General features: G+C 36.2%; 3 protein-coding genes across 3 annotated transcripts; 1 reads left to right on the forward strand and 2 right to left on the reverse strand.

Annotated features, from left to right (window-relative positions):
- Positions 1-441: 441 nt before the first annotated feature.
- Positions 442-1,835, reverse strand: LOC132166038 (FCS-Like Zinc finger 13-like). The gene is made up of 2 exons (XM_059576779.1): positions 1,185-1,835; positions 442-1,045 (listed from the first exon to the last, which is right to left on the reverse strand). The coding sequence occupies exons 1-2, from the start codon at positions 1,751-1,753 to the stop codon at positions 886-888; spliced, it is 729 nt and encodes a 242-aa protein (XP_059432762.1). The 5' UTR covers positions 1,754-1,835; the 3' UTR covers positions 442-885.
- Positions 1,836-6,687: 4,852 nt separating this feature from the next.
- LOC132165232 (beta-galactosidase) lies at positions 6,688-11,190 on the forward strand. Its single transcript, XM_059575715.1, has 18 exons — positions 6,688-6,789; positions 6,928-7,023; positions 7,152-7,264; positions 7,372-7,438; positions 7,529-7,621; positions 7,717-7,860; positions 7,938-8,026; positions 8,142-8,247; positions 8,356-8,443; positions 8,578-8,696; positions 8,806-8,976; positions 9,118-9,314; positions 9,398-9,495; positions 9,848-9,957; positions 10,041-10,154; positions 10,267-10,386; positions 10,470-10,976; positions 11,074-11,190. The coding sequence occupies exons 2-18, from the start codon at positions 6,928-6,930 to the stop codon at positions 11,188-11,190; spliced, it is 2,349 nt and encodes a 782-aa protein (XP_059431698.1). The 5' UTR covers positions 6,688-6,789.
- Positions 11,191-15,122: 3,932 nt separating this feature from the next.
- On the reverse strand, positions 15,123-16,232 carry LOC132166456 (ethylene-responsive transcription factor ERF017). The gene has a single exon (XM_059577271.1). It carries the CDS (start codon positions 16,114-16,116, stop codon positions 15,508-15,510), a length of 609 nt encoding a protein of 202 aa, XP_059433254.1. The 5' UTR covers positions 16,117-16,232; the 3' UTR covers positions 15,123-15,507.
- Positions 16,233-16,619: the final 387 nt, after the last annotated feature.

Genomic DNA, 16,619 nt, shown 5'->3' on the forward strand with positions numbered 1-16,619 from the left:
ATCCATATTTTAAACGAGCATTGATACAGGGTACGCAGCGTGCAAGGCACGCCCGTATAAATTTTTTTTTTTTTTTTAAAAAAAAAAAAAAAAAAAATTTTTTGCACGCGGCGTGCCATTTACCCATTTTAAACACTTCATGTTTTAGTGGATCAATGGTACTATCAACTAAGCATGATTAAGTCTACTTAAACAATGCCTGAGATTGGGTTAAAGTTAAACGATGCTTGAAATTTGGTTCAAAACTGAGCCGTCCGTATTCCATTTCTTACAAAATCATGATGATCATCTTGATATGATGATTTGTGTCGACCATTCCTTGTATCAAGCATGACCTTTTTCAATTCATGTCTGCCATATCATCTAATAACTCCTCTCTTTTTTTCAATCAAATTCCATAACTATAATGAAATCGAACATGAAAATTATAGTTAAAAAAAAAAAAAAAAAGAGAAGGAACTTTTTTTCTTTTATGAAACTACGTAAAAGACAATGCTTTTATAGAAATCACTTAATTGATAGTAATCTCTTTCTAGCATGGTGGGACTCAACCCAAACTTCTGATTTCAATTCGACTAGCATAAACTCTTGGAATTTGTTTATGTTGCAAGCAACAGAACTTGAAGTCCTACACGCATTGAAGCTTGTACTTCTCTTTCATTCGCAGTTCATAATCCCTCCATCGAAACATATTTTTCTCCTCTAAGATTCAATACAAAATTTCTATTCTATATATATATATATAATATATATATATTTTTCCCAGTTTTCTTCTTTTATTGATTAACAAAAAGCTGACTACTTCTCGTATATATGTATAGAATAGCCGTGTATGTACTCAGGGAGCATCACCACCATTGCAGGCAGCGGTCATCTTTTCATTGTCTAAATTGCAAGAATTCCCGGGGAAAAGATCTGCCCTCTTGTGTATGGGGAGCTTGAAACATCCGCAGATCTTGGTGCCTCGGATCTGCACTGTTCTTTGCGCTCATCCATCATTATTTGCCTTGACCTACACTCCGTGCTACAGAATGCTTTCTCTCCTCTGCAAAATCAAATAAACATTGATTATTACTCTCGTAATCGATTCCCTTTTCAAATCCAAGCACAAACTTCCATTTAAGATTAAAAAAAAAGACAAAAAAAGTATTGGGAGAGAGACAGAGAACGAGAAGCAATTGTACCTGTACATGTATATGTCTTTTCCCTGAAGTTTTTTCCTGCACAAGTTACATGAACTGAGAAAATCTGAAGTTGGGTACGCTGAAAAACTGTCCTCGTATCTTGGCCGCGAGTCCTGAAGAACACCCATGTTGTTACATCTATCAACGCCATGTCTTTCATGCCCAGTTCTCCCATTTTCACCTTCATCGTAGTACACCCTGGTGAAGGATTTGCTGGGTCCCCGACAAGTCACATATGTATAATTCTCCGAATTCTCTCCTTCTTCCAAGTCCTCAAGGAATCCATTTAGTCTGCCGCAATTCTTGCCGGAGTTAACCGGAACAGGATTGGATCGATTGATCAAATTGCAACTACAAACAGCATATTTGGCCAAAACTTCGCGTCCGCCATCGCTGGACTTCTCAAGAGCAGCCACAATACCCAATCCAACCCCACCAAGATCATACTTCTTTAAGCCTCTAGGCGATTGCATCTTGAGGTCTAACGGACTCCTTGGACTCATTGTGGCAACGTCTAAAACTCCGGTACGATTGCCGGAAACCAATAATTGGGAGAGCTTTCCGATCATTTGCAGAAATATTATGAAGAAATGGAGATATGGATGGCTTTATAAAATGGCCAGAAAGCAATCCTATGATGGGGTGGTTGGACTAAGCCCATGGGTTTGGCTTGGAATTATGTGGGTGATAATTGCTTTAGAAAAAGCCAACATATCTCTTCATTATTTTAGTGACATTATTAAAATGGGATTCCCATTACATTAGTGTGCTTTTATTTTGGGTCATTGTCAGTGGGTTGTTTTACTAATTAAATTATATTTAATCTTATTAGGTTTTTAAGAATATTTTAGAAATAATTATACTAAATTTTTCTGACCTCTTATTAGATTAGATTGATATAGTAATGATTATAGGTTATTAAATCAACTCTCATTAAAAGAAAAAAAAAATTAACAAATTTTGTCACATCAATGCAAATAAAATAAGAATATTGGTTATAGCATTTCTAATAGCATTGGTCTTATTTTTTATTTTTGACATGTCCATACAAAAAAAGGGAGAAGAGAGATTCGAATTTGTGACCACCGTTTCATGAAACGTGGTTTACGGCTGATTGAACTATTTCTTGAAAGAATACGATCTTATTTTATTAAATTAAGATTATTAAAATGGGATTTCCAATAGATTTAGAGTAGAGTGGTTTTGTTTTGGGCCATTGTCAGTGTCCATGTCGAATGATGGTGACCCAATCTAGGGATCTGCCCCACAGCGGTCTGTGATCGACAAAAAAAGATTCCTGGGGAAATGGAACCGTTGGATTGTGAGGCACGTGTCAAACATCCGATATGGGTGGAGATGCAATCATTACTGAAACAACTGAGCCCACTGAAATTGGAGGCCCACTGTTTCGCCAAATGGAAAGCGAGATGTGGGCCATGTGGAGGGCTGTACGTTTCTAATGCTTGCTTTACCCTAATGACTAAAATACCCTGCAGTACACACTCTCTCTCTCATCATGTAAAGTGTTGGTTTTTCTTTTCTTTTTCTTTTTCTTTTTCTTTAATACATTTTAGGATTGATCTTCTCAACAATTTTCATTTGTCCAATCTTTCTACAGTAAGCTTGTTATATTTTTTCAAAAGAAACTTATCTTTAATCAGCATGGTCCACACAAAATCACCATCCTCAAATTTCACACAATTAGGAACTAGCATCTTCGGAAAAATTATCATTTTTCCCAAAAACTATAACGCGATGATTTTTTTTTCTATCAACTATCAACTTTACACTACGATCCCATCAAATTACCTTTTCGTTATCAAAACTCTCATTCCGTCAATCAAGGCCGTTAAGTCGGACAGTTAATCGTACTGTTCACGAAATAACTACTGTTCACAAATCACAACACTGATCACAGGTACTGTACATGCACGTGATGGGTTGACTGTTTGACTTAACGAGATTGACTGATGAAATGAAGGTTTTGGTAATGAAATGATAGTTTGATGGGTTCGTAATGTAAAGTTGGTAGTTAATGGGAGGAAATGGTCATCGCGTGAAAGTTCATGGGGTGAAAGGATAATTTCCTCAGCATCTTCAAATTAGAGGAACATGAGCCAAATCTAATGGTGTACAAGGATTATTCCCCCTCGTAAACAATGAAGACCGAGCTAAATCAAGTGCTTCAATTTGTAGAATGGTTGTAAGAAAATTTGGCATGAAAGAATTCTTTATCTCAAGGCTTGAGATGATCACCCACCAAACTTCAAACTAAGTCTCCCAAAAAATGATTGACAAACTTCATTTGTCTATCAGTTTGAGAATGATAAGCACTTCTAAAGTCAATGTTAGTATTGGACAAACGCCCTAAACCTCTCTATAAGTGATTGAAAAATCGAGTATTCTGATTAGAGACAATTGAAAGAATAATTGAACCACACTAACTGTATCATAAGTCTTCTTGCAAGTAATGAAGTTGTAACGCCCCCAACCATTTTGACAATTGATTAGCCATAGCAAAGATAGATTCATTATCTTCTTGCAAGTAATGAAGTTGTAACGCCCCCAACCATTTTGACAATCGATTAGCCATAGTAAAGATAGATTCATTATCTTATTGTGTCATCGACAACCCCAAAATTAGCCCAGAATTGATTTGGAATTGGAAGTGACATGTACAAACCCGCATTCTCCTCAAATTTTTTCATGTGATCGTAGGTTATTCGATTTACATCAGTCGGCCATACATTCATAATTATTTTATCAATTATGAACTACTGCAAATGAAGGGGCATTAGAGTCATTCGAGTTATAAAACAACAAGTGGTAGCCGCCTAGTAGCCAACAGAATGGTCGCTTTAGGCTTTACGAAAAAGAAAAGGGCCTTCAAAACCTGGAGCCCATATGGCATTGATAACAAGGCAATGCGGGACCCACACACGTGCGGAGCCAAATACGCGTAAATCTCTGATTGGCCGTTCCCAATAAAGCCACATGTATTGGGGTTCATCCAATGACAGTGACCTTCAAGAAGTCGACACATTTCAATTATTAATTTTTTGTTAAGATATATTTTTCATGCTTAAACTTCATAAATAAATAAAAAAAATCATTTTTATCTCAAACAAAACAAAATTATATTTTTTTTTACTCTCAATATTTACAGAATTACTATTTTGATATATGCCAAGCCAATTTAGAGACAATTTTTTACCCTTTTTCCATAGTCTTTAGGAGCTAGGACAAAGATTATTTTTCAGTAATGACTGAAAGGGATATCACTTTTATCTTTGGATGTAATTATTACTATGATATAATCAAACTCACACTCCAATCGCCATATTATATAAAAACTCAAGCTCCACCCTTCCACCCCCTAATTATGATGATATGTTTAAGTTGTTTTATTTTATGTTTAATTCAAATTAGACCCAAGTCAAGACTCTCAAAACACAACTTAAAAGTATTATTGAAACACGGATTGAGATCTCTAACAATTTATTGTGAACAACAATGGTGATAAGTTCATATAAGACTTATTTACTCAAAATAAATGGTTAAGCAGTCGAAAATTTATTTGGGCAAGTAGACCTCTCGTAATTCTTGTCCAAATTATTAGTAATTTCAAGTTAAGGCAAAAAGTTGAACAAAAGGGAAGGAAGTTGGTAGAAAAGAAAAAGTGGTTCCTTTGAGTGATGATTTTTTAGGGATTCGAATAGATTTGAAAGTGTAAAATGTGATAAGGTGATAGTGTTGTGATTCTATAGATTTTGAAAAGTGTATAATGTGATCAAGTGATAATGTCGTCATACCATAATTCATATAAGAATTGATTTTTCCAAAAGGGCTAGTGAGTGCATCACCTTTATTAACCTAAACAGTTTTATTCCATTACTGTCTCCTTAGTGGTATAGTTCTCAAACACACTCAACTTTCAATTAATGGCATCCATCTTTATGGGGATTGTTGACAATTAAATTCTAATAACTATTTAACCATAGCTTCAACTAATGGCAAAAAATAAAATAAAATAAATAAAAATTATAATATATTATGTTGGGAAATCAATTAGGTTCTGTTTTGTTCTATATTTTTCGGTATTTGGCGTGACAAAAAATGATAGTCAATCACAAAAATCATATGGGGTTCCATCCATATTGTCTTAATTTTCTTTAAATAATTTTTCTCTATTCCTTGAATTTTCATGATTTTATGCCACTACCAATCTGCTTTACCAACTATAAACCAATACCACTAAGAACCCAAGATTATTATATAAATAATTAACTAATGGACAAAAAGAAGTTCTTTGCAAGTTAGATTAGTGGTTTTTGACCAAAAAATATTATAGATTGAGTTTCATTTCACTTTATTGTGGGTCATTAGAATAGAATGTAAAATAAAAAAAATGCCATTTGAGTTAAACAACTTTGTTAAGGTACAGGGTAATTGACAACAGGGGTGTTGCTTTCACCAGGCAATTGGCAATTTCTTTAAATTTTTTTTTTTCCACGCTTAAGAGCGACTTAGTATTTTAAGAAATCAAATCTAAGGAGATCAATGGCAATAGTGACATTCTTTCTTTTGTTTTTTGCTTTGTAACATATAAAATGTTCATAAACTGACAAGTCGTGATGTTTAATTTAGTTGTCTGATGCTGTATTTGAATTCTTAATAAGATTACAAATCAATCTCCTCGTTGAAGATTATGTTGAATATATAATTCAAGGGCCATGCATATGACCTACGAAGGGAATCTGATGCAACACTGATCATATTCTAAAAAGTTTTCTACAAAGCCCACTGGGCCAGAAGGAAAACACAAACTACGTTGAAAAGTAGCACCGTTTCTTGGGCCCCTTTAATGTTTTGGACCTATATCACTCGGTCTATGTTTTTGGGTTTACGATTAGCTAGGATGGTTGGTCGGACTCGGGTCTTTGAGCTTTGATTTGTCCTGGTAGGTTAGCTTCAATAAGAGCTAGCCGCTGCATTAAAATGGAAATATTTCTATATATATACAGGGTCAAGTATTGCAACAAACAAAATCAGAAATGGATAGGATTGTATTGTATATATGACGCACGTGGGATATAGATTTAGCTCCTAATTGAGGGTAATTAGCGTTTACTACAACAAGTGAGAGAGACTCCGTACGTGGAGTTGTGATGAAGCATTGATCTATGGAGCATATTACGCTAAACCCTACAATGTTTAGTTTGTTAATTAATTAGAACTAGAAATTAAAAACCTGAGCGAGTCTCTTGTAGTGTGGATATGTTTTGTTGAATATTTTTCATCCGCTTACGTGTACATCTCATGCTTTGCTACTAATATGGATATTTTGTTGCGCTATATATATATATATATATATATGCATGCAAGCGTAGTATAGTGTGAGTAATTAAGTCAAAATATCAAAATGCAGAGCTCTTGGACTAACTGGATTAATACAATTCTTCTTAGCTTAGCCTTGCTGGGCTCATGCCTATCAGTGTTAGCAGCTGCCACCGATGTTTCCTATGATTCAAGGGCTATTATCATCAATGGTGAACGCCGAGTTCTTTTCTCTGGTGCAATCCATTATCCACGCAGCACCCCGGAGGTGTTTTACTGTTTCCTTCCTCTGTTTGTGTCTTTTTGATATGTTTTTCATATATTTGAAGCTTTATATACGTTAAAGTAATCATTAAATAATTAAATTTATCTCTTTCTTCCTATATATATATATATATGTTTACAGATGTGGCCAGATTTGATTCAAAAGGCAAAAGAAGGTGGCATTGATGCAATTGAAACGTATATATTTTGGAACCACCATGAGCCCCGGCGTGGCAAGGTCTGGTTCTAATTAATTAATTAACTTTGATTGATCAGCTCAAAGAAACAAAATTTTCGAGCTTAATTAATTAGCTTTTGATTTGATTTGATTTATGCTGTTTGGTTTTTGCAATGGCAATCAATCAGTACCATTTCTCAGGAAACCTGAACTTCGTGAAGTTCTTCAAGCTAGTCCAAAAGGCGGGACTTCATGTGATTCTACGAATTGGTCCTTACGTTTGTGCTGAATGGAATTATGGGTAAACCTTTTTACATATGTTGTAACTTTTTGTAATATGTTCAATTAAGTACCTCAAAATTAAGTGTCGGTTGAATTAATACACATGATTTTGTTGTCAACGTGCAGAGGTTTCCCTGTGTGGCTGCATAACCTGCCGGGAGTTCAACTAAGAACAGACAATCAAGTATACAAGGTAATTACGTATATATATATACGTTGTTCTACAACTAGGATATATATATTTGGTAGCAAGCATCTCAATTTTCTACTTTTTCACATGCAGGATGAGATGCAGAGATTCACTACCAAGATAGTTAACTTGTGCAAAGAAGCAAACCTATTTGCGCCACAAGGAGGACCCATAATTTTTGCACAGGTTAATTTTCACCTCATAATTGCTCCAGCGTATATAATCTCTCTCTTTTTTTTTTTGGACGTTGACATATATATATATCATGAAACACATTACAGATTGAGAATGAATACGGAAATATTATGGAACCTTATGGAGCAGCAGGGAAATCATACATTCAATGGTGTGCAACAATGGCCGAATCCCTCAACATTAGTGTCCCTTGGATTATGTGCCAGCAGAGTGATGCTCCTCAAACGATGGTATATATATATATATCTGCAGATCAGCTGTCAATTTGCTGCATTTCTATATATGATTCATATGTATATCTTTTCAGATAAACACGTGCAATGGGTTCTACTGTGATAAATTTACGCCAAATAATCCAGAGAGTCCAAAAATGTGGACCGAGAACTGGACAGGATGGTAAATCTTCTTGCTTTTGATCACTTTTCCATTGCCTTTTAATTTCTAGATATATTAGATTTAGAGCTCCTCAAGTATATATATATATATATCATGAGCTGGAAATTACATTTAGGTACAAGAACTGGGGTGGCAAGGATCCCTATAGAACTGCTGAAGACGTAGCATATGCTGTGGCACGATTTTTCCAAACTGGCGGGGTGTTCCAAAATTATTATATGGTTAGATATCTTTGCCTTTAATTGAAATTTTGTAGTCAATATTCTATTTACATATCATTTTTATGTGAAATTTATTGACATATTAATCTTTTACTTTTCCCATTTCAGTATCATGGAGGGACCAACTTTGGACGCTCAGCAGGAGGCCCATTCATTGCAACATCGTATGATTACAATGCACCTCTCGACGAATATGGTAATTAATTAATTAATTAATCCAAGAAACAAAGAAATATCCACTACTTGACAATCCTGGACGGATTAATATACATACAATATTCCTACATTACATGATATATAAATATAATGATAAAAACTTCATTATTTCAGGGAATTTAAATCAGCCCAAGTGGGGACATCTTAAGCAACTCCATGCGGCCATTAAATCTGGGCAAAAGGTTCTCACAAGTAGCTCCCCTTCAACAACACAGATTGGTAATGGAGTTGATGTAGGTGACCCATGAACGTACTAAAATTTTCAGCATTAATTATTTATATACCAATTAAAAGGAGTATATATATATATATATATTACTATTCATTCATTATTTTTATCAGTTGACTACGTACATCAACAATCCTGTTGGGGAAAAATTTTGTTTCCTAAGCAATAAGAACACGACAGAAGATGCCCATGTTGATTTGAAACAAGACGGCAACTATTTTGTGCCTGCTTGGTCTGTTACCATACTTGCCGGTTGCAACAAGGAAATTTACAACACTGCAAAGGTGAAAGGATTGATTAACTTTTTGTGCATGCACGCTCGCAATTAAATTCCATCTGATCGATCATCAGTCATCCATGCATGCTAAACGTAGTTAGTATATATGTCATTGTGGATATATATAATAATTAATTAATATATATAGGTTAACACCCAGACCTCCGTGATAGTAAAGAAATCGGATGGGAGTAAAAATGAGTCTGCAGCCAAACTTCAATGGGCGTGGATATCGGAGCCCATGTGGGACGTCCTCACCGGGAAAGGTAGATTTAGACAGACAAAGCTTCTTGAACAAAAGGAAGCAACCGGGGACGCGAGTGATTATTTGTGGTACATGACTACGTAAGTTTCTTCTCGTTTATCAGATCCCCCGTGCAATAACGTTGTTCGGACTTCACCTGGTTTGACTATCTTTGTGATCGCAGTGTTGAGATTAACGATACAGCGACGTGGACCAATGCAATTTTGCGTGTCAATACAACCGGCCATGTACTCCATGCCTATGTTAACCAAAACTTCACAGGTTACATTTAACTTTGCCGGTCAATTTTGCCCTTTTTTAGTACGCATTTAATTTAGGACAAACTTCACTTTAGACATCTGACCTACAACACCTTTTAAAAAAGACCTTCTCAAAATTCAAAAACTCTTAATTTACACCCTTAAACTTTTAATTTCAATCAATTTACCCCTCCTTTAGTTTTAACAGTTAACTTCTAATAACAAAGGGGGTAAATTAATTGAAATTGAAAGTTCAGCGAGTTAAATTTAGAGTTTTTAAAATTTAGGTGGTCTCTCAAAATTCTTGATAATTCAAGGGTCTAAAGTGAAGTTTTTACTTTAATTTTTTTTTTCTTACATATATATGATATCAGGTTCGCAATGGACCGCCGATGGTGATCACCGTTTCATATTTGAGAAACCTGTCACGCTGAAATCTGGGACTAATTTTATAAGTTTACTTAGTGCCACAGTTGGACTACAGGCATGTTTTTCACATGGATAGCTATAAGCTAATTATATATATATAACAAATTAATTTCTTAACATATTTATTTATATGGGCAGAATTACGGTTCTTTCTATGATTTGTCGCCAGCGGGCATTGTGGGAGGCCCTGTTCAATTGATCGGAAAGGGCAACGTTACTAAAGATTTATCATCAAATCCTTGGTCTTATAAGGTAATTAAGATCGTTGGCAAATAAATATATAGAAAATTATAGATTTTCTTTTCTTCCTCCATGGCTTCAATGCTTACAAATTTTGTAATTAATTGCTATTCTTCCCACATAGATTGGGTTGGGTGGCGAGCGTGTAAAACTTTACAAAGTTAATAAGTCACCAATGTCGGCGGGCCGCGGAAAATGGGCCTTCAAAGGACTTCCTAGCGGTAAACCCATGATATGGTATCGGGTATGTACTACATCGACCTCCATTAATATTCATTTAATTCAGTCTATTAAATTGACATGTAATAATAATGTTCATGTTTTTAGACAAACTTCAACGCTCCTTCGGGCACAGACCCGGTGGTGGTGGACTTGCAAGGTATGGGGAAAGGGCAAGCATGGGTGAACGGACGTAGCATCGGGCGTTATTGGCCTTCATTCCTTGCCAACAAGGATGGTTGCAATACCACCTGTGATTACCGAGGAGAATACAGTTCAGAAAAATGTGGGATGAATTGCGGGAATCCTACTCAAAGATGGTACCACATCCCGAGATCATACCTTGGAAATAGAAAGCATACAAACACAAACACAAACACATTGACGTTGTTTGAAGAGATCGGCGGAGACCCTTCACAAGTTTCCTTCCAAACACTCTCGATCGGATTCGTATGTGGGAGCGTATACGAAGGGAAAACGTTGGAGCTGTCATGTCAAGGCGGACAGACAATCTCGGAAATCCAATTTGCTAGCTTCGGGGACCCTCAGGGCAATTGCGGCTCATTCAAGAAAGGCTCTGGTGAGGCCGTTAACAGCCTATCTACCGTGCAAAAGGTAATCGATTAATCAATCAACCAATCAAAATTCTTAATATAATATCTATTCATTCTTAAGATTTTCTTCTTGAATTCTTGTGTGTATGTATATGTAGGCATGTGTTGGAAAAACGACTTGTTCGTTTAATGCCACGGAGGCTACATTTGGATCAGTCAACTGTGGCCACAAGTACTCCAAGAGATTACTAGTGCAAGGTGTTTGCGATAAGTGAAGAAAAGTTTTGTTTATTGGAGAACAACCCATTTGACAAAAGAGGAAGCACGTAATCATCAACCTGAGATCAATGGATTGTCCCTTGTAAACATTTTTTTTTTTCATTTTCGTTGGTTGAGTTTAGCAATAAAAATTTCTGAATTTAAATCTTGACTACGTGTTATACTTCGAGTATCGCTTGCATCTTAACTAAAACCTTATGCCTAATTATTTATGTTTAAATAAAATATACCATGTAGGGAGCTTAATTTATTAAGGAAAATTCTGAATATGTTATGAGAAAGAATATATATTAAAATACTAATTAAACTTATCATTTTGATCATGCATGTAAAACGTTTAAGACAAGTGATTATTTAATGTAACAATTGCACCAAAAGATGCGTCATGATCATCCTATGTCACACCAATAGCCTATTTACAATATTGTGATGGAGCAATCATGGTTGCATCATTCCATCCCAACTTTAAATGTAACATCTCACCGTCCATACTGAAAGTGAGAATAGAGGATCGAGGCTCCAAATTCGATCTCAACTTCTTTTAAGAAAATAAAGGCAGTGATCATCTGAAAATTTTTTAGAACACATGGAGCGCATAAAGGATGCCTGGAGCAAGCGAGCTTGCCTCTGTCTACGGCTCAACTGGCCGGAGTCGAGCTCCCTCAGGCCTCAACAAATTCACAATGATTATTAACTATTGCAGCGGAGACTTTTAGTGGACTTAATTAAGATGAAAACATTCGCCTTGGTAAAAGCTTAAGAATAACTGTAGAGGCGGCAAAACGGGTCGGTGGGTCGACCTGCAATGACCCACGACCCGTTAAGGGCGAATCCAAACACAACTCGTTTAGCTAATGGGTCGACCTCACTAAACTCAGACACGACACGACAATTTCACAGATCACCCGACACGACCCACTTAACCCGTTTAGCTTAGAAATGTTTTTTTTTTAAAAAAAAAAAAAAGAAAAAAAAGTGATGAATAGGGTCATAAACGGGTCACTTGACATGTTTATCAAAATAAACGGGTCAATTGACCCGTTTATGACCCAAACTCATTAAGGGTAAACCAAAAAAAAAATTAAACGTGTCTAGCAGGTTAGCCATCCATGGGTTGACCTGCCAAGAGCAAAAATAAATGGGTCATAAACGGGTCAATTCGTTTATGATCCAAACCCGTTAAGAGTACACCCAAGCTCAATAATTTTGTGTCGTATTCATGGGTCGTGTCAAAATTGACGGCCCTCAAATAAGGCTGTTGCATAGGCAATAGTGGGTTTAATAGAACTTTTTCGTAACAAAACCACAATTGGTGTGGTCAAGACACGGTTGAGTCGAACTTTGAATTATTTTCTGGCAATAATATTATATACACATGTTACACATGTTAGCTACGAATTAAATACATATATTGCGTCCAAAATATTTGCTGTTTTAAGATAAGGTCCTCAATATTTGCCTTAATAAGCCTTTATTCTTCTGTAATTTTATATAATTTAATTTCTCAAGATCTACAAGTGTAAAAATGAGAACAGTCCATATATAAGAAAAATAAGTAGAACAATGATAGAGTTTTCCTCCAACTCTTCTATTGCTATTAAAGAAAATGTTCTTCTTTTAATAATAATAAAAACTAAAAAAATAAAAAAATAATAAAAACTAAAAAAATAATAAAAAAAAATATAAAACGAAGATGAAAAATTAAAAAACTAAACCAAAAATTTGAAAAACCAAGGGGGTCATTTAATTTTCTTTTTCTTTTTTTTTTATTACTAAAAAAAATGATTAATCTTTATTTATTTTTTTCAAGTTTATAATGATATTTTTGTCTTATTGAAAAAATTTGAAGGTCATTTTTGCCTTTTTGCTAACATTAGGGGGGCATTTGTTATTATTTATGTAATTTATGAGGGACGTTGATAGAATTGATAGTTTGGGGAGGTAACATTGACAATGGGGTCATAAATAGAGCGAATATGTGTACTTTGTGTCAAGATTATATTCTTAAATTATGAAATTCAAGCAATTTCTTGCATCGAAAGGCTAAAAAAAAGCACCTATTAAAAATGTAATATGCCGTCAATAAGAATCGAGTATAGTTGTTATTATTTCTGTAATTTGTGGCATTTTTCAAGTCATTTGATACAAAAGATGATCTAAGATAATCCACAATTTTTTTAAAAGATTCTTTCTTATCCGATTACTTTTCCCATAAAAATAACACCGACTACTTCTTGCTTGTCTCCGACCAACTAAAAACATGCATGATGCAAGGGTCATGGGTGTAATAGTTCGTAGCATGCATGATGCATATATGGGTTTAATAGTAGCATCAACAATCAACATGCATGGCTGAGATGGGATATATATATATATATGTGTGTGTGTGTGTGTGTGTGGGGCTAGTTTATGCTGTTTACTTCAACTCCCACGACTACCACATGCTCCAAGGGCAAACAACAGTACTCTTCACCCAAAGAACCCCACAAAAAGAACAAGAATCATGCATGTCTGAGAAGAACCCTCCTGAAAGTTCGACGGCGAGAGTCTAGAGATCACCGGCACTAGAAATGTCTGGCGATTCGCCGGAATGTTAAGAGTTGCGGAGGGTCCACCGTCCACGTAAACAAAATTAATACTAACACCGTCTCTTCTCTCTCTTCTACCTCTCCGACTCACCACATCGATCTCCTCTCTCTCGCTGCTTTTCTTTCGTCTTTCACTCTACTCATGAGAAGGCAGGCCTGGGTACGTACACGTGACGTGGGTGTCTGCCATGTGGCAAAACAAGCGCGCGGGAGAAGACGGCTAGCTAAGCTGTGTGATCCTTTGGATGCGGATGGATACACGGTTTCTAGTGCATTGGGAGCGGACCAGAGTTGACTACTCGTTCTACTCTTCTAGAACGTCAAATTATACTTCCACTCCCCGAGTAAACAAATCCAATATGAACATCAACTTTCTCATTCAATATTTAGCCGCTGTAAATTAACAAACTCTAAAGTATTTTCCTGAGATAGGGAAAGTAAAGCTAAATTTATACAGTTGAAAAACTACACCATGAATAGTACTATATATATATATATATATATATTTTTTTTTTTTCTTTTTTTTATTGTGCCGAGGTGGCAGTGTTTACAGCTCTGAATTAATCCTTATTAAAAATAACATTTAAGAATTAATTAACACTGTTGCATCATCCTAATGACATGGGAGTGTAGTAAATGCATTTCTCTTTGAGTGAAAAACTTAAATCAAATAACAAATAGTATCTCACAAGTAATGAGTAGTGTGAAGGATGATAGTTCAGTGCTTCTAGATTAGTCTCGTAAGATATGATGATATATATATAGTTGAATGAGTAAAATGATAGATGTCTACTGCTATATACAGTAAGATGTGAATAGAGATTATTTCCATGCATGGTAATTAATCACCTCTGAATTTTTCCTTTGTTCTTGTTGAATAAATACATAAATTCTTAAATTAAGGAAAAAAATTATCCCATGAGTAATCAAGGAAAAGAAAATTACCTAATGGATTATTAGCAAAGTGAAATGACTTCATCCAAGGACGGAATAGTTAAGAAAAAATTCTTAAAATATGTATATAGATAGTTGAACACACATATTTTATATATATATATATATATATATATATATCACATCACTTGAGAGGCTTATTAAAAATTATTTGAGAAGAAATGAATAATTTGGTGCTGTAGAATTGTCTACTTTATGTAAACGCGATTTAGGCCATATGTTGGGAAGCTAGCTAGCTAGAAAGAAGATAAGGTGGATTAAAAAAGAGGATGAGGCAGGCAATGCATTATTATATTTGATATACATATATAAATATCCACATGCCAAGATGGAAGCAAAAGCAATAGTATTGGTGCACATCCAAAAAGCAAAGAAAAACAAAAACGTGCACAAAAGAGGCAGATACTTTAATAATTTCAGGTAGGGTCTCCCCTTCATTACAAGATGGATGTAGTATATTCTCCAATATTCATTACAATCATTCAAATGAGTGATCTAAAATTACATACATGACATGACACTTTGACACTTTTAAGTTCTGGACAATTGAATATTATCTAGTAGATTCAGACACAAAAAAAAATTAAAAAAAATTTGCTCCTACCAACAAATTAATTATGATTGGAAAGATGGCCGTACAAAAATTGGTCCATCCATATCCGGATTGAATATTGGCGGGTCGAAAAAACACAAGTCAGTAGCTCCAGAAACTAAAACTGTCCAGGGCCTCTGACCCCACTCGGCTACGGCTTGTTATTAGCCGAGTGTTCTTTAGAAATTCCACAGGAATGAATCCTGAGGCACGATCCCGTCAAAATTTTCTTCTCCGTAATCATAGCTAGGCAAAGGCTGTGCGTATAATTCGTGTGTAAAATCATCAAAACCTGGGAATATTCCATAATCCGACCCGACATTGACAGAACCCATTGTCCGAAACAAATCCGAGAACGGCGTGTCCGCTGTCAATTCGCTATCCATCTGGACCGTCCCCTCCGAAACCGAAGGAGACGGTGACGGTGACTCCGTCGGTAACGTCTCGGTGGCCGACCGATCCGAATTACTGCTTCTCGGTGGCTCGGCTGAGTTGGCAAACCGAGCCGCAGCCGCCTGAATCTCAGGCGGGGTGAGAGAGCGCCCACCGGCGATGTCCGGCGGGTTATCGGGGAAATTGAACCTGGCCGTGCGGCCACGCAGGCAAAACTGCGCCGCGTCGAAAGCACGCGCCGCCTTCTCGGCCGAATCATACGAGCCCAACCAAATCCTCTCCCGGCTATTGGGTAGCCGAATTTCGGACACATATTTGCCCCACTTGCGCTTCCGGACACCTTTGTACTTCAAATCGCTTTGCGCTGCCGGCTTATCACTCGTCTGCTTCACCATTTGCCAAAAACTTGTTTCTGGTATTCGAGGTTTGTATGTGGTTTTGACAATTACAAGACAAACCCGAATCCTGCAAACTTTTTTTTTTTCTCTTTTTTCTTTTTTGCTCTGTTCGCTTTGCTGAGGAATGATGTTTGAGAATGGGATTGGCGGCTCGGTGTGTTATATATATGTGTGGGTGTTGGAACTTTGGTGGGTCTGACTGATGGGTCAACACTGAATAGGCGCGTTTCGATGAAGAAGGGGCCGTAAAGAGTAAGAGAGCGTACACGTGGCGGCGAGAGGAGATGGGTTTGGAGTAGCTTACGCGGGTACTGTGACTGTGGTTTGAACCATGTGTGTCTTTTCTTCCTCGTGGCCATATGTTGAAAAGTCGTGCTAATAGACAAATACGAATGTCCTTTCTTTCAGGTTTTATTGACACCCTGTAGCGGTTTGGCTCCCGAAGAGGTGTTGACTGTGTTTCCCAATCCGCCGCATCTCACCCAATTCTCTACAGTCGG

The sequence above is a fragment of the Corylus avellana genome, chromosome ca11 (assembly GCF_901000735.1).
Source record: "Corylus avellana chromosome ca11, CavTom2PMs-1.0".
In the NCBI taxonomy this organism is placed as follows: domain Eukaryota; kingdom Viridiplantae; phylum Streptophyta; class Magnoliopsida; order Fagales; family Betulaceae; genus Corylus; species Corylus avellana.